This window comes from Mercurialis annua, linkage group LG4, assembly GCF_937616625.2.
Source record: "Mercurialis annua linkage group LG4, ddMerAnnu1.2, whole genome shotgun sequence".
In the NCBI taxonomy this organism is placed as follows: Eukaryota; Viridiplantae; Streptophyta; class Magnoliopsida; order Malpighiales; family Euphorbiaceae; genus Mercurialis; species Mercurialis annua.
The window spans coordinates 40,691,717-40,714,612 of record NC_065573.1 but is presented as its reverse complement, the minus strand read 5'-3'; the positions used below and the strand labels follow the sequence as shown (position 1 = coordinate 40,714,612).

The 22,896-nt window shown below is 30.4% G+C and overlaps 4 protein-coding genes across 4 annotated transcripts; 3 read left to right on the top strand and 1 right to left on the bottom strand.

Annotated features, from left to right (window-relative positions):
* The first annotated feature begins 5,643 nt into the window (after positions 1-5,643).
* Positions 5,644-9,271, top strand: LOC126677547 (phosphatidylinositol 4-kinase gamma 2). Its single transcript, XM_050372220.2, has 2 exons — positions 5,644-7,778; positions 8,475-9,271. Exons 1-2 carry the CDS (start codon positions 6,399-6,401, stop codon positions 8,850-8,852), a joined length of 1,758 nt encoding a protein of 585 aa, XP_050228177.1. The 5' UTR covers positions 5,644-6,398; the 3' UTR covers positions 8,853-9,271.
* A 927-nt stretch (positions 9,272-10,198) lies between these two features.
* LOC126676477 (uncharacterized) lies at positions 10,199-11,131 on the top strand. Its single transcript, XM_050370697.2, has one exon. It carries the CDS (start codon positions 10,378-10,380, stop codon positions 10,993-10,995), a length of 618 nt encoding a protein of 205 aa, XP_050226654.1. The 5' UTR covers positions 10,199-10,377; the 3' UTR covers positions 10,996-11,131.
* Positions 11,132-12,162: 1,031 nt separating this feature from the next.
* Positions 12,163-14,638, bottom strand: LOC126679353 (GDSL esterase/lipase At4g10955). Its single transcript, XM_050374367.2, has 3 exons — positions 14,520-14,638; positions 13,859-13,970; positions 12,163-13,319 (listed from the first exon to the last, which is right to left on the bottom strand). The coding sequence occupies exons 2-3, from the start codon at positions 13,918-13,920 to the stop codon at positions 12,311-12,313; spliced, it is 1,071 nt and encodes a 356-aa protein (XP_050230324.1). The 5' UTR covers positions 13,921-13,970; positions 14,520-14,638; the 3' UTR covers positions 12,163-12,310.
* A 4,721-nt stretch (positions 14,639-19,359) lies between these two features.
* Positions 19,360-20,478, top strand: LOC126678706 (probable inactive receptor kinase At2g26730). The gene has a single exon (XM_050373601.1). It carries the CDS (start codon positions 19,360-19,362, stop codon positions 20,476-20,478), a length of 1,119 nt encoding a protein of 372 aa, XP_050229558.1.
* Positions 20,479-22,896: the final 2,418 nt, after the last annotated feature.

Genomic DNA, 22,896 nt, shown 5'->3' with positions numbered 1-22,896 from the left:
TTTTACTGATTAGATAAATAATAATATTTTACTAATTAGATAAATAAAAATAAAAAAAGAGTATTTTGCTTATTTATGATTAATTTTTTCTTATAATTAGAGAGGAGCGAAATATTTGTAGGAGAAATTAACCCGTGATCTTAACAGTTTGTTATCCAGTACATTTGAGTTATAATTTGTTGGTATTTATCATTAATTATGACTATATTTTAATTGTAACCTTATCCAATACATAATTAAATAATAAGCTTAACCTTAAAAAAATACGATTGATATTTCTAAAGTAATAATAATATTTGAATAATTAAATAAAAAATTAATAAAAGAAGTTGTATAAGGAGTACTCTGCCATCCCCAGCGGTGTTCCCCAGTGAGCACTTGCTGCGGCAACGGTACAAAGAAGGGGAGCGTATTTAGCGTTTGACCAACACGTGTGCAGTACATTAATATTCTCTGTTTTTTGACGGTGATTTTTTAGTACACTGCCTCATCGTTATACACATGATACCGACCACAATAGGTTTGTTTAATTTTAAATTTTTAATCAACTAAGATCTTTGATTCAAGAAAAATAAAAAAGCAAAAAGTTAGCTTTATAAATTATGTCTCTGTCTGTTCAACGAATACTGATAGAATTTGCGTATTTTTTTAATAAAGTGAAGTCTTATATTTTAAATATTTATTGCATATTGGATTCCTATTCAGCCTACTAATTAAAGAAACATATGAGTTTGGCATTAAAAAAATTGAATATGACATTTAGTTACGTCGTATGTCATATAATGCATGGTTCATAATTCTACTTGACGAATTATATTCACAGAATAATTTTCCTTTTTTTAGTCTCTAAAAAGGATATTAGGTACAAATTTACATATTTTTTTCTAATTACTAATTAGTACACACTAAACATTAATTAGTATTAGACAGAAAGTGAAGTAGTGAGACAATGGGCACATGGAGAACAATCATATAGTTTTGCTTTTAGGTCCCATAGTACACTTTATTGTATTTATACTATCTCCTATCATCATCTCATATAATTCATCCACTAAATAAGAAACCAGAGATAACTCATTAGGCCCACAAATTTTGAATCATATGATGTTATATTTTTTGTATAATTTTTTTAAAGATAATAATATATAAATATATAATCAGACAGGTTATCTCATGGAGATGATAAATCCTCTTAAAATAAGAAAACTAAAAAGTGAACTTCGCGGTTACTATTTGAGCCATCCAATTACACATTCATTTAACAAATTAAATACCATAATATGGATAATTTGTTAAACGAACGGTAGCAATAACGAACAATAAATATAAAATAAAAAAAAATGAAAAAAAAATATACTATGTTTTGTATACTTATATTTGATGCTAATTACATAATGGATCATAAATACAGTTTCCTATGTTTTGGACACATAAACATTTCATGCCCATGCTTTACCTTTTCTTTTTCTCTCTTTTCATAACTTTAAAGCCAATCTCTATGCATTGAGATTATCATTCAATCACTATTTCATTTTCACAACCTCAACCAAATTAGCAACATTCATTTCAATAATTATTTTAAAAAATAAAAATATTAAAAAGATTGTCAATTAAATGACATATTAAAAAAATTGTCAATCAAATGACATATTTTTAAAAATTACTAAATAAACTGAGGCAAAATGGAACTGAAATAGTCAATTATTTAATTTTAAATATTTAAATATTTTCTGATTATTTTAGAATATATTTTTTTCTTTTTTAAATATTAGAATTGATTTTTATTTGTTATTTTGTAGTATTAATGTTACAATTATTTGATATTATTTATAAATATACAAAAATAAAATAAGTAAAATAATATGAATGGTTATAAAATAATTTTATTTACAAAATTAAATAATATAATTTGTTGTGTTTCTAATTTTCTAAAGAATGTTCTTAAATTTGATTTACGGAAATATAATTTCATGTGAGTTTTTTTATTAAAAACAAAATTTTACATCTTGTATTACAAAATTGTCAATATTCACGAAAATACTATCCTTTTTTTTACAAAATATTAGTTTAACTTTTTTATTTATAAAAATACTATCACTCTTTTTTTCTTCTTCTTCATCCCTTAAAAGCCTAATTTTTTTCTTCTCTTCCTCCATTACCATAATCCTCACCTTACAAAACCCACACTACCACGATATCAGATTGCCAATGTTGTCGCATTTACCCTAAGCTCGTTGTCGTCCTCAATCTCAACTCGCTGCCGCTGCTTCCACCATCAACTTATTAGTACTGCGGGCATAACTCCCCACCGTTGTCCTACCCAGATCGAAACTGGATCTGAAATTTCAGATCTATAATTTTTTAATTATTTAAACGGTATATAATTTGTATTATATACGAATTATATATGAATTATATACAAAATCAATAATTATATGCGTATTTTATTCATATTATATAAGAATTTTATACTAAATGTATATAAAATAGTATCTTTGTATCAATACTGCATTTTTATAAATATATTTTTTAAAATTGTATTTTTATATAAAAAATTAAATAGTATTTCTATATTTTTTATATTCTTTTTCACCAAACAAAATATTTCTTATTTTTTAGTATTTATGTATACAACAAAAAAATATTTCTTAAAGAGCGCACCAACGAAAATTTTGTTTCAAAAATTAGTTAACAAATTGAAGGATACAGGAATACTGAGTAATTCAACAAATTTGTATTAAGTATTTGAGACCATTTTCGCTTGAGACGGCTATAAACTAGGAAATGATCATTATCAAAAATGAAAATGCCATCTAATTCAATACTTCTATTACTATCATATCTTTTTAACAAACTAGTTTCGCATTACGTGCTATGCACGTGGCTCGTAACGTAACTTCTCAATGAACATATTAGTAAATCTATTATAATTATATCAATTTTATATTTATAATTAATATTAAATTAGTTAAGACTTTTTGTAAAAGTAAATTTAATATAGTCGGTTATTAAATTTTTTCCATACTGAATTTATTCTTCTTTTGATTTTATAATAATCATAATTAAATAATTAACTTAATTTTATTAATAATATCTTTAAAAATAATAAGATAGAAATTTAAATTATAATATATTTACCAAATACAGTATTTTAATTTTTTAGTTTAATCAAACTAAAAAATAGGTATTTCTACTAATTTTAGAGACAATTTAGTTATTGTTTACATATTAAAAATTAAATTGGAGATAATTTAGCTACCTATTCTAATTAGGATTCTAATTACAATAGTGATTAATTAAACAACTAATTAGTTAATGACCATAAAACCTTTATTTATTAGTAAACTAAAAAGGATTATTCGGTAAATTTGCCTGTCCCCCCCCCCATCCGTGCTTTTATATATAGTATAGATATAGATGTAATCTAAAAAAAACAAAAAACAAAATCTATTATTTTTATATAGCCAAATAAGATATATAAAAATATTAATTTGAGTAATATTGTTCCATAAATTCCAAAACAAGCATAAAAACCAAGAAAAATGTGCATACCTTTAATAGATGCTACCTAATTTAATTTGTTTTTATATCTTATCATGATTTTATCTTCTTGATTAATTGTTGCATATAGGAAAAAAAAACTCTCTCTAAAATATTTGCTCTCCCTTCTCTCTAAAAAGAAAAGTTTTTCACTTGTTCATCTTTTTAAGGGTGGGAGAAGAAGATTTCTCCGGTTTTAGCCGGAAAATGTTTTTCTTTCCGCCCATAATACTATTTACTATAGATCTACTATGTTCTTCTAGTTTGAATAAAGTCTTTGGTTATTATTTTTTTTTGGGTCTTGATTTGTATTTTTCATATTTGAATTAGTGTAAAAGTTTTTGGTGTTTGTAGTTGCTAGATCTATTAAAGTTTTTGATGGGTTTTCGAATTTGAGATCCGATTCTTTAAGATCTAAAATATATGTTGGGTGTATTTTAGATCTATACAAGTTCTTGAAGATCTTAAAAAATGAGGAGTTTTTTTTTAGATCTATCAAAGTTCTTGTAGATTTATATTCGGAGAGTTTGAAAACTCATTTAAACTTTTGTAGATCTAAAAGTATGGAGGTTTGTTGGGTTATCTTTGATAAGAATTCATTGAAGATGAAGATTGGAATGCTAGGCTCAACCGGATAGAGCGGTTTCAAAAGCAAATCGGAAGAAGAACTATCCAAGTACTCCGTCTACGAGAAACATAGTTTCATCGTTGTTAAATTTATGCGGGAACATAGTCACGGATTTTTTCTCACTTTTGATTATTTATTGCTTATTCGGAATTGTAATTTAGCTTCTAATTGTTCAAATTTGAAAGATCATAATATTAGTTGTGATATGACTTTCATAGGTTGTATTTGAATCTTCTTAATGAAATTCTATCGTTTGGAAAAAAAAAAAATTGTTGCATATTGACATAAAGTACATCTTATTCAAGTACTTTTAATTTAGCCTTTTCTTTTAGTAGCTTTTAAAAGATAGCCAAAATGGGCAAAGTGAACAAATATTTTCTTCTTTCAAATTAAATGCAGTGGCATGAAAATATTAAGGAAATTGCTATTTTATATTTTATCAAATGAATTATGTTAGTTGATATAAATAACTGGATTAAATACTCACACACAACAGGGTTCTTTTAGTTAATTGATGGAAGGTGGCAAAGTAGCTGATAACCGGCCGTTAGTTTAGAATGTTCGTCGCTAATAATCGTGACAGGTTAGCTACTTGGAACTCAACCGCCACGTGCCATGTTTGTTCGTGTCTGTTTCTGTCCAACGGGTAGATCATCCCTTTTAATTTAAATGACATAAATAGACTTATAAACCATATGAATACGTATATGTAAGGATTTCGTACGTATTTACTTGCTCATATTTGAATTAGTCAATTTTTATTTTGTTAATTAGTAAGTGAATACATACACTATTTATCAAGTTTGTAAATTAATTTATTGGTGTTATACAAAAAAGAAAGATAAGATAACTAAATTCTAAAATTATTATCCATTTTAAATTAATTATCTCTTTCATTTGAATGACAATAACCAAATTAAGTAAATTTTAGAAGTTTTGTGTTTTTACAAATGACCAATTATATAATTATGATTTTTTCATTCCAAATAATTATTTAAATAATTGAAAATTATAAAATTTAAATTTAATCACAAAAATATACAAAAATAAACTGTATATACAAAGTTTATGAAATTTTAAAATAAGAAATATAATATTTTCTGCTGTTAACATAATAAATTAAAAATTAGCTATAAATTTTTATTGGATTGGGATTACCGTTTATTACCAAATAGATGGTGTAGTTCAAAAAAGTGAAACTTTAATTAAATTGATTTAATTCATTTTACAATAAACGGTGTGAATTTAATGAATTCGACCCCTCAAGTTGAAATTCCGACCCCTCAAATTCATTAGTCTAGGTCATCTTCATATTCATCGAGTTCTAATTTATCATTATTAATTAAATAATTATTATTTTTATTTAATAAAAAAATATTTAAAAAAATAACTCTACAATTTCCGTAATTCTAAACCTGCCCATAACTAAAATAAATAATAACAACCAAATATAAAGAGTGAGAATGCACATAAACGTTGTAGTTGGGTCAAACATTTCTATAAAAGCTAACGGCTATAATCTTCTCATCTTCTTCTCTCTCTCAGTCATCGGACAAAAATTTAAGGCAACCCATTGAGTTAAACTCGCCGAAAAACTCTCCTCTTCCCTCAAACACCCAAGACCTAAATCTAGGAAAACCGGCAATTCATCGGCTCGGGCAATTAATCGCCAATCTTGTTAATTTTTTTGTTTAATTTAAGGTCCTAATCTTCTTACATTATCTTTTGGTTCTTTCTTAGGCAAGAATCCACAACACACGCTTTCTCTCTCTTCCCTCTAATTGCAGCATTGCCTCTGCTTCTTTACAATCTTTTGAATTTTTCTTCTGCATTCAAATTTCACTCTGAGAAGTGTTGTCTTATAATGGTGTTTACTTATAAACCCAGAAGCTGAAAAGAACAACCCTGGTTTGGTTTTCTTTTCCTTATTCAGCTTCTGGGTTTATTTTGTAATTCTCAGTTTCAATGGGATTTACTTTTTTTAGGGTTTGATTTGATTACATTTCTTGGGTTCTTTTTGGTGGGTTTTGGATTACTTTTTCTGGGTCTTGTTTTAATTTCTTAATTGATTGAAATTTTTTGATTAATTAATAATTTTTGTAGCTGAAAAGGGAAACTTTTTTTGTTTCCTTTCGAATTTTCAGCTTCTGTGATTAATTTTTATTTTGATTTTGAGTCTAATTCTGAATAGATTTAGAGAAGGGAAGAAAGAAAAAAACATAGTGAAAAAATGTCTGTTGTTGATGTTGCTTTGAGGCCGATTCTGAAAGAATCGAAATTTTTTCAAGGCCACTTCAACAATAGCAAGCAGGGAAATATTCCTGAAGAGTCATCGATTTTAATCTATCTTAGTGTTGCTGGTTCCCTCATTCCGATGCGGGTTCTAGAGTCGGATTCTATAGCATCCGTTAAGCTAAGGATTCAGACATGTAAAGGGTTTGTAGTGAAAAAACAAAAGCTAGTTTTTGGAGGCAGAGAGTTGGCTAGAAATGATACACTTGTTAAGGATTATGGTGTCACTAATGGCAAAGTTTTGCACTTAGTTCTTAAGTTATCTGATCTCTTGCGTATCACTGTCAGGACTAAATGTGGGAGGGAATTTGAGTTCCATGTCGATAGATATAGGAATGTGCGGTACGTAAAGCAACGGATATTTAAAGAGGGGAAAGGTTTTGTTGATGTTGATGAGCAAGAGATTTTTTATAATGGTGAAAAGCTTGATGATCAGAGTCTTATTGGTGATATTTGTAGCAATAGTGATGCTGCCATTCATTTGCTGGTCCAAAAGTCTGCGCATGTTAGGGCTAAGCCTTTGGATAAAGATTTTGAGATTTCTATTGTAGCTGCTGATTCTAACGAGAGAAGAGAAAGTGTAGTGCAAGGACAGAATCAATCTGAAGAGATACAGATACAGGCTCTGCCTAAGGAGCAACCTAGTAGAGATTTTTGGTTGGAACCACTTAATGTTAATCCTAAGATCAGATTGAACTCAGTTTTTTGGGACATGGTTAATTCTACATTTGACGGGTTGGAAAGTGGTAAGCCACCGATCCGATCATCGGAGGGTACAGGGGGAACTTATTTTATGCAAGATCCATTAGGCCAATCAATTGTTGCTGTTTTTAAGCCTATTGATGAGGAACCATTGGCTGTGAACAACCCGCAAGGACTGCCTGTCTCCTCTAATGGCGAAGGGCTGAAAAGGGGAACAAGAGTGGGAGAAGGAGCAGTGAGGGAAGTAGCAGCTTACATATTGGATCATCCGATGAGTGGTCCGAGGGCGGTAACCGGGGAAGTTAATGGTTTTGCTGGTGTGCCTCCTACTTTAATTGTTCAATGCTTGCATGAAGGATTTAATTATCCAGAAGGGTATGAGAATTCGTTAAAGAATGCCAAGATTGGATCTTTGCAGATGTTCATGAAGAATGAGGGAAGCTGTGATGAAGTGGGTCCAGGGGCTTTCCCTGTGAAAGAGGTGCATAAGATCAGTGTGTTAGATATAAGAACAGCCAATGCAGATAGACATGCTGGAAATATATTGGTTGGCAAAGGGGACGATGGTCAGACTGTGCTGATTCCGATTGATCATGGCTATTGCTTTCCTGAAAAAGTGAGCAGTTCTTCAGATGCTAATTATAAAATTATTTCAACCATTATCTCTGCAATTTGTTTGTCTATGAGTTTTTCTGGTTACATAAATGATATTATGATCCAATGTTTGCACTAACTGCAGTTGATCACTTCAATTTCATTTTGATAGATAAAATCCTTCTGTACATCCTCTTTTGTTAGATAGTTCCAAGTTCTTGTCATAAACCTGGATGTTTTTGTGTTCCATGTTCGACCTATAAATGTTTTGTTTAGTGTTCTACAATGGTCTTTGACAGGATCATAGGGATATTTAAGACATTAGCCTGCTGCTCCTCTTTTGTTAGATAGTTTCAAGTTCTCGTCGTAAACTTGGATGTTTTTGTGTTCCATGTTCAACCTATGATTGTTTTGTTTATTGTTCTACCATGGCCTTTGACAGTATCATAGGGATATTTAAGATATTAGCATGCTGCTCCTCTTTTGTTAGATAGTTCCAAGTTCTCGTCGTAAACTTGTATGTTTCGTGTTCCATGTCGACCTTTGAATGTTTTGTTTAATGTTCTACCATGGTTTTTGATGTCTAATGATGATTATTTCAAATAGCCTTTTGTGCTTTCAGATCTAGTTGTATGAGAATTGCTGTTCCAATGGATCAGAAAGTTCACAATATATGTTGATATCTTTAGTCTTATTGACATTTCCCCCTCTTTTGCAGTTTGAGGATTGTACATTTGAGTGGCTCTACTGGCCGCAAGCTCGCCAACCCTACTCACCTGAGGTGGTTGAGTACATAAATTCACTGGATGCTGAACAAGATATCTCACTTCTGGAATCTTACGGGTGGGACATTCCTCTCGAGTCTGCCCGTACTCTCCGTATCTCCACGATGCTTCTGAAGAAAGGAGTAAAGAAAGGCCTCACTCCATATGCCATTGGAAGTATCATGTGCAGAGTAAATCTGAACAAGGCTTCCGCGATTGAGGAAATTGTTCGTGAAGCTGAAGATTCCGTGCTTCCCGGTATGAGTGAAGCTGTATTTCTTGAAACTGTATCCCAGATCATGGATTCCCACCTCGACAAACTCGTGAACTGATTTTTGCCTCGGGATCCAATGACGAGCTGAATAATCGATATGGTTTAAATTATAGGTATATATGTGAATGTATGTATTAATGAAATGGTGAGTCCATTTTTAGATGGACTGAAATGATGTATTGGCTTATCTTGTTATGGAAAACCATGAATAACATATTTTATGGTTAGAGTACTATATAATATAGATTGCAGGGATATATAAACAAGTGTTATGTACATATTTGTTTAATCATGGGGCCTGTAAATGAGAAGCTATCGGAGTTGGGCGACATTTTTGTGGTAACTTTCTGTGGGAGAGAAAGGTTCAAACTTATTGTATAACCGAAAGAGTCTCGAGTAAAATTGTATGTATCCTCTCTTATCACTGTTTTATGTAACAAATAAATGCAAATAAAAAATAGAGTGGATTGTGCTTCATTTATTACTTTTCGGAATTTCTTACATGAATTTATCATTGAAGTACATTTATTTTACATAATAAATGGACAGTTCAGATTAAGAAATTTTCGGATGTAATAATTTTCTACATGAATCTAGTTCATCAAATAGAATTGTGAACCGTTACATTATTAAATATATTAACTAATCAATAAAGAATAATGAATATTTAATTGTAAATAAATTATTATCAATAAATTGATATTTATTTATTGGTTAACTGATCATATCTAATATAAACTAGATCTATAAGTGCTAAAGCAAAGGTTTGGTTGCTAAAAAAGGGAGACTTGTCTTTAATAAATTGTGATTAGATTCTTTAATTAAGAAACTGAGTCACATATTCTCATCCATTTCTGCTAATTGTCTCCCATTTCATCTTTCGGCACCATTTTTCTATATTCTTGAAAAGAACCACCAACTTTAGCGCATAAACTAATGAAATACAATTTTGTTTTATCTCTTGGATTAGCATTATTAGATATTTAATGATATAAAATATTAGAAAAGGTTTTGATTCATTAAAATCTAAAATATACAAAGTATCTACTATAAAAATTTAAATGAAAAAGAATTATTATAACAAGTAGAGGTGAGCGTGGTGTGAAAAAAGTAAAAATTTATGTACAAAACTATAAATATATACTTTCAATATTATATATATTTATTATATAAAATTAATTTCAATATATATTTATTGTTAAAATTATGTATTTATTTTATAAACACAAAATTTAATATAATATAATATGATCCACTACTTAAAACAACTTACTTGTGAGGTGTGATCAAAAGTACATAATGTATACTAAATCATTGTCAATTTAAATTAAGTCAAAAAATCCCATTGAAAAAACTAAAAAACTAGTAGAAGAAAACAAAAACAATATAACATCACAAGTCTTCATTTCACACTGTTCTTCTTACTTTCGTCTCACCTTATATTTCTCATCTTCATTTACTAAACCCCTCTCTCTAGATGCTTCATTCCCTTACTTTCTCTCTCTAGATTCTTGATTCCCTTACTTTCTCTCTCTAGGTTCTTGATTTTTAGATCAAGAAACACAAAATTTGCAGTACAAAAAATGAACAAACCACAGAGACCGCCATCGGGCCGTACAAATCTAGCATCGTGTATAGTAGCAACAATCTTTTTAATCTTTATAGTTATCGTTATCCTCATTGTCTTTTTCACCGTTTTTAAACCTAAAGAACCCAAAATCTCCGTTAACGCCGTCCAACTCCCGTCCTTTTCCGTCTCTAACAACACCGTTAACTTCACCTTCTCCCAATACGTCTCCGTCAAGAACCCCAATCGGGCCACTTTCACTCACTTTGACAGCACTCTCCAGCTCCTTTATTCGGGCTCTCAAGTCGGTTTCATGTTCATACCCGCTGGGAAAATAGATTCGGGTCGGATCCAGTACATGGCGGCAAGTTTTGCGGTCCAGTCGTTTCCTTTGTCAACGTCGCCTGATGCGGCGGTTAATGTGGCGCCGGCTTTCGCCGGAAGTGAGTTTCCAGGTGTAGTTGGTGGTAATACCGGGTTTCGAGTTGGACCCACTATGGAAATTGAGTCGAGGATTCAAATGGTGGGTCGGGTTCGGGTTTTGCGGGTTTTTACTCATCATGTGGAAGCTAAAGCAGAATGCAGAGTGGAAATTGCAGTGAGTGATGGATCAGTATTAGGGTTTCATTGCTAGTAATTGTTTTTTGGGTGCTTAATTAATTAGTACATTAGAGTTAATTGTTGAAAAAAGTGTAAAAATTTGACAGTGTTGTAATGAAATTTTGTGTAGAAATTTTGATCTACATTTAGAAAGATTTGATATTTCTGTATTTAGATTAGTAATGTCTCTATTTTAGCAATCTTTTCTGTTAGTTTAGGCATCTTGCAGTGTTAGTTATTGAATAATGATGAGATATTTTGAAGGAATTTTTGTTTTGTTTAGGGTTAACGGAGATTAAGTAAAATGCAAGTAAAGTTGGATACTAAAATTAACATAATGAGTTTAGTCCAATTATGAAGTAAAGGTTTACAAGTGAATTATGTGCTGTAGCCTGTAAAGAAGTAATAAATATGGTAAAATAATTAGAAAAGTGATACGGTGTCGTTATGGTTTTGGAGAATTTTGTTTTTGATTTTTGAGATTTGAGTTTGAGTAAGAGAAGCAGGCAGTGTTGAAAAAAGTGGTGAATAATTGAAGTGGATGTGGGACCAAACCACTGCAGAAATGGAGTCACTTTCTTGGGATTCAGGCCTTTCTTTTGACTCAAATCAGTGCTGGACTCGGATCAAACGCCAATTTACTGACTTAACTCAGTCCATCTATCACTTGCAATTAAGAAAAAAATAGAGTAAAAAATTAAAGTTAAAGGATTATGATGGGAGAGAGATGATAGTTGAAGGACTATGAATGAAATTTACCCCCTTAATGCCACTGAATCTGATTTTCGATTGATAGTAGAAACTGTGCTACTTTTTTGATATAAATAACTTGGATTAGAATTCCCTCGAGTGGTCACGTTCACGATCTATACCGTTTATTGTAAAATGAACGGTTTAAATTAATTTGATTAAAATTGTATTTTTTTTAATTTATACTATTCTTTTTCAATGGACGGTGTAGATCGTGAACATGACCCTCTCAAGTTCAAAATTTGAACTTGAGAGAATCCCAATCCAAATAACTTAAAACACTGCTCACTATTTTCTTTATCAGAAGTTTCAAAAACTCATTAGTTTCCTCAGAAATTAATTTTGAAAATCCAAAATTTCAATCAAACAAAACTCTCTAGCAAAAAAATAAAATAAACAAAACTAGAATATTATGAAAAAAAATAATAAATTCACAAAAAAAAAACATAAATTTGTAAAATTTAGAGACAAATCAATTACAATAATTTTCTTTTACAGAGTATACAATTGTGGTTCAAGAACATGCAAATAACGCATACAGCAGAATGCAGATACACAATGATCCACCAGCAAAAACATAATAAAATCCATAGATGCCACTAATACTTATAGAGCTTAGATTGAACATCTAAATCCGGTCTCCACCACTGGTGAATACCATGAGCTTCCTTAAAATCTTGAGATGGACTTAAATTTATAGTTAAATTAGCTGAAGGAATAAGATGAATTGGTTCAGATTCCTTGCCCATTGCACTCGTTATAAGACCGCTGATTGAAGTCTGAGTTGCTAGCCTCTCAATAGCTCCAATGCCGATGTCTTCCATCTTCTTCCTATGCTCAAAATACCCTATGTACTCAGAGCATAAATGATCCCCTGGATTCACATATAAACACGGTATCCATGCCGATACAGCACTAAACACGTCGATGGATCGACAGTTTTGTTGACTAATTACAGCCAGATTGTTATTGTTTCGATTTTCGTAGCTCTTCTTTGCAGTTGCAGCAAAGGCAAGACCTGCCGTTATCATACTGCCTGCAATCCGTAACCCATGTTTCACTCGTTTATCTTTGATCCGTTCGATTGGGGCAGAGAAGAATGGCGGATTGAACAAAAAAGCTTCAATAAAGACGCCTGTCTTGGCCATGGTCTTACCGGCAAGTAAGGCCATTGCTGCCCCTAGGGAATGACCAGCTAACCACACATTCGATTCACCAACAGTAGCAACGATATTTCTAACTGCTTGCATAGCGATTTCAAATCGAGATGTTTCATGAAGTCCGTGTCGGATGATCTGAAGGTCCAACTCCAAGTCCCGTGATAAGGAATCTGGTTTTGTTAAAGTACCTCGAAATGCAATTACATAACGAGGACTTCCTTCTAGTGCATGGTTATAAGTCGTCGGAGGTTTGAATTCATATATGGCACCAAACATGGAGGAATCAACATCGTCCACAAGCTTTCGAAGCAGCTGAAAATGGAAAAACTCCCACCAGGGATTAGCGAGAGCTTCTTGATCTAGACGTTTCAGCTGGCGATCCCGCTCTAAAATGTAGACACCCTGAACTAAACTGGCAGCAACAGACCTTCGATGATGTGTATTTGTCCTGCAAAAGACGACATGGAATAATATTTCAAACCAAAAACATGAAGAAAAATCATCAACATGCAAGGAATATGAATTAACAAAACCCCGTCGCAGGCTTTCTTAACTTAATGCTGTACTGGCTAATACAAAAAATCAAAAAAGGAGCACCGCTAGCACAATGTAACAAGCAAAGAGTACACCATCTATACCATGTTGCTGGTATAAAAGCCATGTAATAAAATACATAGTATGTGAAGAAATTATAAAATAAATCATATATAGCTTTGTATCAATGTAACAAAATACCCAATTGCTAGTGGATATCATGGAAAAGAATCAATAGCATATTATGTGAAGGCATCAAAGATAACTCGCCTGAACTCTAGTTAGTCACAAAAAATTGGTTCAGTTTTTCAGCATGGCTAAAGAGAGCAAATAAAGAGCTATTGAAATCCTATGCTTGAATCTCCTCAAAGTGGAAAAAACTGTAAATTCATATTTCATAGCACTTTTTATTTCTATGCATAAAGATAAAATTGAGCGAGTAAAAGAACATACCAATCCACAGCAGTTAGGTGTAAGGGCCCTGAGAAGCTAAAATCTTCCCTCTCAGAGGCCATCACACCATAAGGTTCTCCTTTCTTCTTGGTATCCTCAAAGGCACACCGCGCTAGAACAGAAAAACCAATGAGAAATATCAGCGGCTGTCGACCAGCAAAATTACATATTTTCTTCCATCAGCAATAGTAACATCAACATACTATGAGAAACTATACCCATCTAAGTGCTTTCACTAAAGCCAACTCGTATCTAAGTATAAAATGCACAAATGTTTCAAAATTACGGTACTGTTTACACGTTTCGAAGATTGCATTATACTAATTTGGCATATAGATTGGGAACTAGTTAAAGAACTAGGAGATAAAGTTCATCACAAAAGCAATTCGAAGGGTTCAACAAATGACAAGCACGTATATCTCAATTATAACTTCAATTTGCCCGGAGTTCAACAACAAAAAAACTATTACTCAAACAAATCTCCTTCTCAAACAACATGAAGGGTTCATAATAAAAATTACAAAAATGCAAATGCTGAACGATTAATAATAATGGTGGGCAACGATCAGAATATGAAAAAGAATACAACTTTAAATTTAAAATTAACGAATAGTAATAACAAATTTTCACCTTTAATGAAATGAAATTGAAAAGAATTTACCTTTGATGTGTGTTTGATAAAGAAGAAGCCGTTGGTGATAGAGACAGTTTGTCTAAAATCTCTATGTTTTTGCTTTTTGGTCCTAACAAACGGATCTTAATTAAGAATCCATGGAGAGCAGAAGGAGATTTTGACACGCAGTTTCTCCGGTGTCGTTTTGTTGAGTTTGTAGCCAGTAGAACGACGTCGTATCCTAATTAAGTTTGTCAAAATTTTAAATTGCAATCATTGGGATTTAAATTTGGTACAACCTACCGACAATCATTTGGAATGAAATATTTAAGTTTTTACTACTAGATTTATAAATGAGAAGTGCTATACCACATTTCACGATTTGTGTTACTGTTGCTAATATTAGTAACAGTTACACATATATCAATGAATGTACACTTTTCATCTTCTTTTTACTCTTTACTTATAATCTATTTTAATTTTAACTTTTTATTTAAATCTAAATTCTAATCTCTAAGTTTTAAATTTTAAATTATATACTTTAAATACTAAAGTATAAAATAAAATCTAAACCCTAAACATTAAACTTTAAACCCATTTATAAAAGAAACTCTAAATCCTAAATTTTAAATGATAAATCCTAAATTTTAAATTTTAAATATTAAATCTTAAATTTTAAACCTTTAAAATTACATTTATACTTAATAAATTTTATCAAAAATAATGCACATAACATAAAAGATTCTATAAAATGGAAAAATATATACTTTTATATTTTTAATTAAAATTTATATATGACATAATAAAAATAAAATAATTAAAAAAATTATACGCAGCAACTTAATGTGTGAATTAAGTGATTGTGATAAGAAGTAATATTAATATTTGTAAAGAATTGAATATAAAAATAAACACTGCTCCTAAGATGAAGAGAATTTAATGTTTATAAGGAATGTATTATGATTTTGGTTGAAAAAATCAAATTAGTGTATTAGTGTTATATACATTCGTGTCTTTTAGTATTTCTCTTTATAAATTTCAAATGCATAAATTTATAATCTCTTTTTTAAAATAATACTCCCTCCGTTCCATTTAAAAAGTCTCATTGTTGTTTTTCACACATATTAAAAAGATAAAAAATGTTTCTTTTTTTTATTTTGCCCTTATTAATTGTGTTTTGAAATTGTAAATGTCATTAATTATTTTATAAAAGTGTTTAATTTTTTTTTTGAAAATGTAAAAGTGTTTAATTATTAAAATAAAATAAGAGATAAACAAGGAAATTTAAGCTAAAAAGTACCTTCTTAAGTGTGACATAAAAAAATAATTTTTGAAATAGGACGGAAGAAGTAATATCAACACAGTAAATTTACTAGTCTATTTTGATAAAAAAAAATTATAATTGAGATGGAAAAGTGCTTATGAATAGTTGACTGCACCTTCATGGACTCGCATATGTCTGTATTTTCATGGGCTCCACATATGCCTTCGTGAATTTCTTTGAGAAAATTAGGATAAATACTCCATTTTTAAAAATAATTTGATTTCCTACCTCAACAAGGAAAAGATATAAAAAATACCTCACTATTTTAATGTTTTTATTTTTTTACTCTAAAACATATTTATATTATAATTATACCTACTATTTATTAATTTTTTACTCCAAGTATATTTTTTCTACTCCTATCATGTTACAGTTGGCTTTTTTTTATATTTGTCTTTCTTTTTCTCTCTCTTCTCTCCTCGTCCTTTTCTTCTTCTTCTTCTTCTTCTTCTTCTTCTTCTTCTTCTTCTTCTTCTTCTTCTTTGGTTCTTTTTTTTTCTTTTTATTTCTTCTTTCATTCTTTATTTTTTTCTTTGCTCTACCGCCGTCCTTCATCGCTCCGCCGCCGTTCCTTCGTCGCTCCACCGCCGTTCTTTCATTGCTCCGCCGTTTTTTATATTTAATTTTGGAAATTTTTTCTCAACTCGTGGTGATTAATACGATTTATTTTGATTTTCAGATCTAAAAGAATTACTCTTGAATTTTCTCATTTTTAAATCTAAACATTTGCATTAAAAACGATTTTATACACAAAAATTGATTTCTGCAAAAAAAACAGCTTCTGATTATCATATGAGTATCATCACTGCATTATCATGTAAGTATCATAACACTGCAGAAAAAATTGATTTTTTTTTATTAAAAACAACCTCTGATTATCATGTTATTATCAATATATTATCATTTCGTTATCATAACACTGCAGGAAAAAAATCTCTGGTTATCATGTTATTATCATAATATTATCATATAACACTGCAGTATGATAACTAGATGATAATGAAATATGATAAGATTATGATTATTGGATGATAATGTACGTGAAAATATAATTATAAAAAGATTCATGATAACAGTGATAACCAGATGATAATTAAATAGTAATAAAGTAAAGATAATAGTATGATAATATAATACCTATATAGAAAACAATGCATAAAAATTATGATAACGAGATGATAATGTTAAGATAGAGTAGTATGATAATTGGATGATAATGTACGTGAAAATATAATTACAAAAAGATTCATGATACCAGTGATAACCAGATGACAATTAAATAATAAAATTATGATAATAGTATGATAATATGATAATATAGTGATAATAACATGATAATCATTTTGTTATCATAACACTACATGAAAAAACAACATCTGATTATCATGTTATATTATAATATTATCATATAACACAGCGGTATGATAACTAGATGATAATAAAATATGATAATTGGATGATAATGTACGTGAAAATATAATTACTAAAAGATTCATGATAGCAGTGATAACCAGATAATAATTAAATAATAAAGTTATTATGATAATAGTATGATATCTATATGGAAAACAATGCATAAAAATTATGATAACGAGATGATAATGTGAAGATAGAGTAGTATGATAAGATTCTTATTGATAATAAAACGATAATGGTATGATAATATAATACATATATAAAAATAAATTACAGAAAAATTATGATAACGAGATGATAATAATCTGCTACATACGATACTAATAATGACATGATAATAAAATGACAATGCAATATGATATATTGATAATTATATGATAAGGTGAAACTGTGATAATCATATGATAATGTAATATTGTGATAATCATATGATAATATGATTTTGTCTGATATTATCCAACAGTATCATCACATTATCATATAATAATCTATTACATACGATACTGATAATAATATGATAATAAGATGACAATACAATAGGATACACTGATAATTACATGCTAAGATGAAACTGTGACAATCATATGATAAAGTGAAACAGTGTAATCATATGATAATGTAATACTGTAATTTTTTATTTAATTCAAATAATTTTTGAATATGCTATTAATATAATAAAATATTTAAATAGTAGTATATATTTATAAATTATAAAATATTTGATAATACTGAAATAAATGAAAAGAAAATATTTTATTTATTAGTAATTTATAATAGCAAATTTGTTAATTTAAAGTATGAAGAAATAAAAAATACCTAATTTAAAAAAGTTTGAAACAAGTAAACAAAATAAAAGTTTGAAAAAAAGAAAGGGAGAGACGTCAGGTATGAAAAAAGAGAGAAAGAAAGAAAGAAAAAGAAAAAGAGAGAAAGAAAGAGAAAGAAAAAGAGATAGAAAGAAACCCCAAAGCGTAGATGAGTTGGTAAGGCGCTCTTCTAGCTTAAGTGAGGTCGCGGGTTCGAACCGTACTCATGTATGCAGCCGTTTAAAACTTGGGGCCAGAGTTTGCCTCCCGCAAGGGATCTACACGGCTCGAGTGGGGATTAGTCTGAATGTGGAAGGCTTAAAGGTGCCGTCTCATAGTTGAGACCCGTTCAGGAAACCTCATGGACCCTGTACCAAAAAAAATAAAAAAGAGATAGAAAGAGAAAGAGAGTGTGTCAGAGAAGTCTATTATATAGACAGAGTAAAATCCTAATAAGTTAGACATGGAGAGTAAAAACATCAAAATGGCCAAATTTTGGAGTATTTTTGTTGACTTTTCCATGTTGAGGTAGAAATTCAAATTATTTTCTTTTTTTAGGTAAATTCATAAATCTCTCAATTTCTTTCAGGATTAGATGCCTATTTTCAGGCGTTACACAATTCGCCCAAAGGTAAGTGAGTGAAGTTTGGTAAAGAATTGTGTCGTAATATGAGTAGTAGGTTGACTTTTCGGATGATTCAAATGGTTTCAATATTATTTTGTGGTAATTCCCCCTTGTCCCGACATCTGATTATTAGAGCCACCCAATTGTGAGTCTTGTCGAACGCCATTATTTATCTTCGTTAATTCTTGGTTACTCTAGGATTTTTTTAATTGCATTTTGCTAAAAAGATATTGAAATTCGGAGGCGGACTTAGATATGGCATCGGTCTCAGTATTTTGTTCTCGTGAAATTTGTGTAATTTTTCATTGTACTCCTTGTGCTTTCCATCTTCAAAGCATCCTTTTGACATTTACAAAGTAGATTAAGTCTATGTAATAATTTTTCTTTGTTAATAATGTATAAATTTGAAGGAATAATGTGTATATGAAGCGGGAAATTAAGGTAATGGAAAAAACTAGAATGTTATCATGAAAAGATGTTGGGCATAATTGTAGAGAAATTCAATAGCTGTAGGACATGAGCAGTTAATGCAATGGAGGACTTTTACTTCTGGTTGAACCTGGTGTACACGAAGCCAAGTCGGCTGTATTTGCTAGCCACTATTCTTCGTCTTCTCTCCGATTTTACTTTTCTGCCCTCTCCTTTCTTCTACAAAACCTCTCTCTCACACTCTCCACAACACACCATTAACATACAAAAACTAGCTGTTATTAACCAATGGCATTAATGTGCAACTCTGTTTCTTTTTTCTTTACTTTTCTACTTCTGAGTCACTGTTCGAGTCGAGTTGATTCTGAGCCGGTGCAAGACAAGCAAGCCCTCCTTGCTTTTATTTCACAACTTCAACACGCTAATCGTCTCCGATGGAACCAATCGGATTCCGCTTGTAACTGGCTCGGCGTAGTCTGCGACGTAACTAAATCCTCTGTTTACCAACTTCGCTTACATGGCCTCGGTTTTGTTGGTCATATCCCCCGTAACACACTCGGCAAATTAACTCAGCTCCGAGTCTTGAGTCTCCGCTCGAATCGTCTTTCCGGTCACATCCCTTCTGATTTCTCTAACTTAGCTTTCCTCCGTAGCCTGCACCTTCAAGACAACCGGTTTTCCGGCGAGTTCCCGCCGAGTTTGCTTCTTATAACTCGGTTAACTCGGCTTGACCTTTCGTCGAATAGTTTCAGTAATTCGATTCCATTTGCTATCAATAATTTGACTCACTTATCTCGCCTTTATTTACAGAACAACAATTTCTCCGGTACATTACCCATAATTAATCTATCCAATTTAGTCGAATTTAACGTGTCCAGTAACAATTTAAACGGTTTAATTCCTTCAACACTAGCTAGATTCAAAGCAGATTCTTTCACCGGTAATCTAAATCTGCACGGCAATCCAGTGGTACCGTATTTTCCATCTCCATCTCCGTCAGCAAAAACCCACGACAATCCAATTGTGCCATATTTTCCATTTTACTATATTCCATCTCCTTCTCCGTCAGCAGAAACCCACGACAATCCAGTGGTACTGTATTTTCCATCTCCATCTCCGTCAGCAGAAACCCACGACAATCCAGTGGTGTCGTATTTTCCATCTCCATCTCCGTCAGCAGAAACCCACGACAATCCAATTGTGCCATATTTTCCATTTTACTATATTCCATCTCCTTCTCCGTCAGCAGAAACCCACGACAATCCAGTGGTGCCGTATTTCCCATTTTACTTTCCATCTCCATCTCCATCAGTAGAAACCCACAGCAATCCGGTGGTGCCGTATTTCCCATATTACTTTCCATCTCCATCTCCATCAGCAGAAACCCCACCACCTGTCATGTGGTAAATTTTGATATATGGTGGATAGATTGGTAATATGGAACTACTTCAATCATCCACGTGCTTTACTGCAGATCAATTTAAAATAAATAGTTTAAATGTTATTAGCTTATAAATAATAGCTTTTAATTTTTTTTTATAACTATGATAAGAGAGCGTTTGTGGGAGGTTTTGAGCGCATGATTTAGCAATGTGTTGTTAGCGCTTATATCATTTGAGTTATAGCTCCTTCGTCTTAAAATTGTTGTTGGATATGCTGAATATAAATACTTTTTAATATATAATATTATCAGTTGTATTGAAGATATAAGTTTGTTTATGTTCCAAATCAGATAATTAAAAAAATAATAAATTATTATATTTATCTATATTTGATTTTTTTATAATATCATAACACAATCAACCATATAAGTTTAATAGTATGGGTTCAAATGAACTTGAGGGATCCCAATCCTATATTTATATTTTATACACAAATAAAAATAAAGACATTTAATAAATTGTACTCTTCAGTTGGTTAAGATTTTGGATTCATATTCAGTAATTTATAATTTTATATTGACATTTAGGTGGCGTTTGATAAAACTGAAAATTAAGTGCTGAAATTAAGTGCTGAATTTTAAGTGCTGAATATGATAATTGCTGAATTTTTTAAATGCTGAATTGATTAAGTCCGTTTGATAACTATGATTGTTAAAAAGTACAAAAAATATTAAATTTACCTATTTAACCTTTTAACATTAATTATCGTAAATTTAAATTAGACATATGATATAAATTATTTTAACACATAAAAGTAGAACTAATAATATATGAACAATTATTATCATAAAATAAATATTATAAACTTGTCATAATATTATAAAGTACTAATGTTTAATAAAAAGATACAACAAACTTTTTATTATTATAATAAATATCTAAACTCTCCTATTCATCAACTCATTTGCAATTTGTCCACTACTTCTTAATTTGATAATAATACTAAACGTATATGAGTTTCTGCAACCCAATTTGACTTTGATGAAATCTATTCTTTTTTCCCTCAAATTGCATGCTACTGTAACAAATAATTAATTCATAAAACATTGAACAAAAAAAGATGAGCTGATCATTATCAATTTGCTGATCTAATAATTTTAATCCCTAGGACTCCTCCAAACAGTACCCAAATCTCATATTTTGTCGTGAATTTAATAATTTCAATTTTAGCAATGTTCTGCTCTAGATCCCATTATTGATTTTAAAAACCCAGATGAAAGAAACAGACATAAAGACAATTTAAAAGAACAAAAATACAGAAAAGTTAATTAGATTAAAACATGATTATGAACATCAAGCATACCTTTCTGAGACCAAATAATTCCTACTCTGCTCCTAGATTCACTGATTTGTAATGTCTATGAAATTTAGAATTAGGGTTTAATGCGTGAAAGAGGAAGATGTAATATAGGTGAGTAATAATATGATAACAATAAGGACATAAAAGTCAATTTAATAAAATTCTTCCTACTTAGCGTGTTAAGTAGAAATAATAAGTCAAAAATTAGAACTTATTATTTTAAGCAGTTTTTGACTTAACTGAATAAGTTAAGTTGGCAAATTATGGGTTATCAAACCAACTTAAAAAAATTAAGTGCTGAAAAATTAATTTAAGTAATAAGTTGGGTTATCAAACACCCCCTTAGTTTCTAGTGATTTATTACAGGATAATAGATGAATGAGGGTAATATTGTCCAGCTGCAATTATAATGGAGTGCGGAAACTAATGTCCAGCTGCAATTATAATGGAGTGCGGAAACTAATGTTGGAGTGAAAAAAATCGTTACCCTTGAAACTGAGAAATATTTGTGTAAATTTAGTTCATTCATTCATTTATAAATGGGACACGTAGCAACAATAAATATTATAACCAATCAATAAATATCATATTAATTATAGTTAAACATTAAACAATAAGTATGATACTTCCTCCGTCCCAATAGAGTTGTCCACTTTAAGAATTTTTTTTATCCCAAAACTCTTGTCCACTTTCAAAAAGTAACTAACTTTACACTTAATTTTCCTACATTACCCCTATTTAAAGTCCACTAATAAAAGTAAATTGGAAGTGGACCCTACATTAAATAGGGGTATGACAAGAAAAGTAAGGAAAATTTTACAAAAACTATAAACAATGATTGCTTTTCTTAAACTATGTGATAAAGGCAAAGTGGACAACTCTATTGGGACGGAGGGAGTATATTTTTTGGATTTTTTAATTGTTCATTTAGTAAAATATATTTGTTCTTAATTAATTAGTTGTACATTTAGAATTTCAATGTGACTTTAAGTATTATCTTTCAAATGTATTTCTTTTTAATAAATGACTCTATAAATCAATTTATAATATATTTATTAATTAATAGGGTTATATTTGTACTTA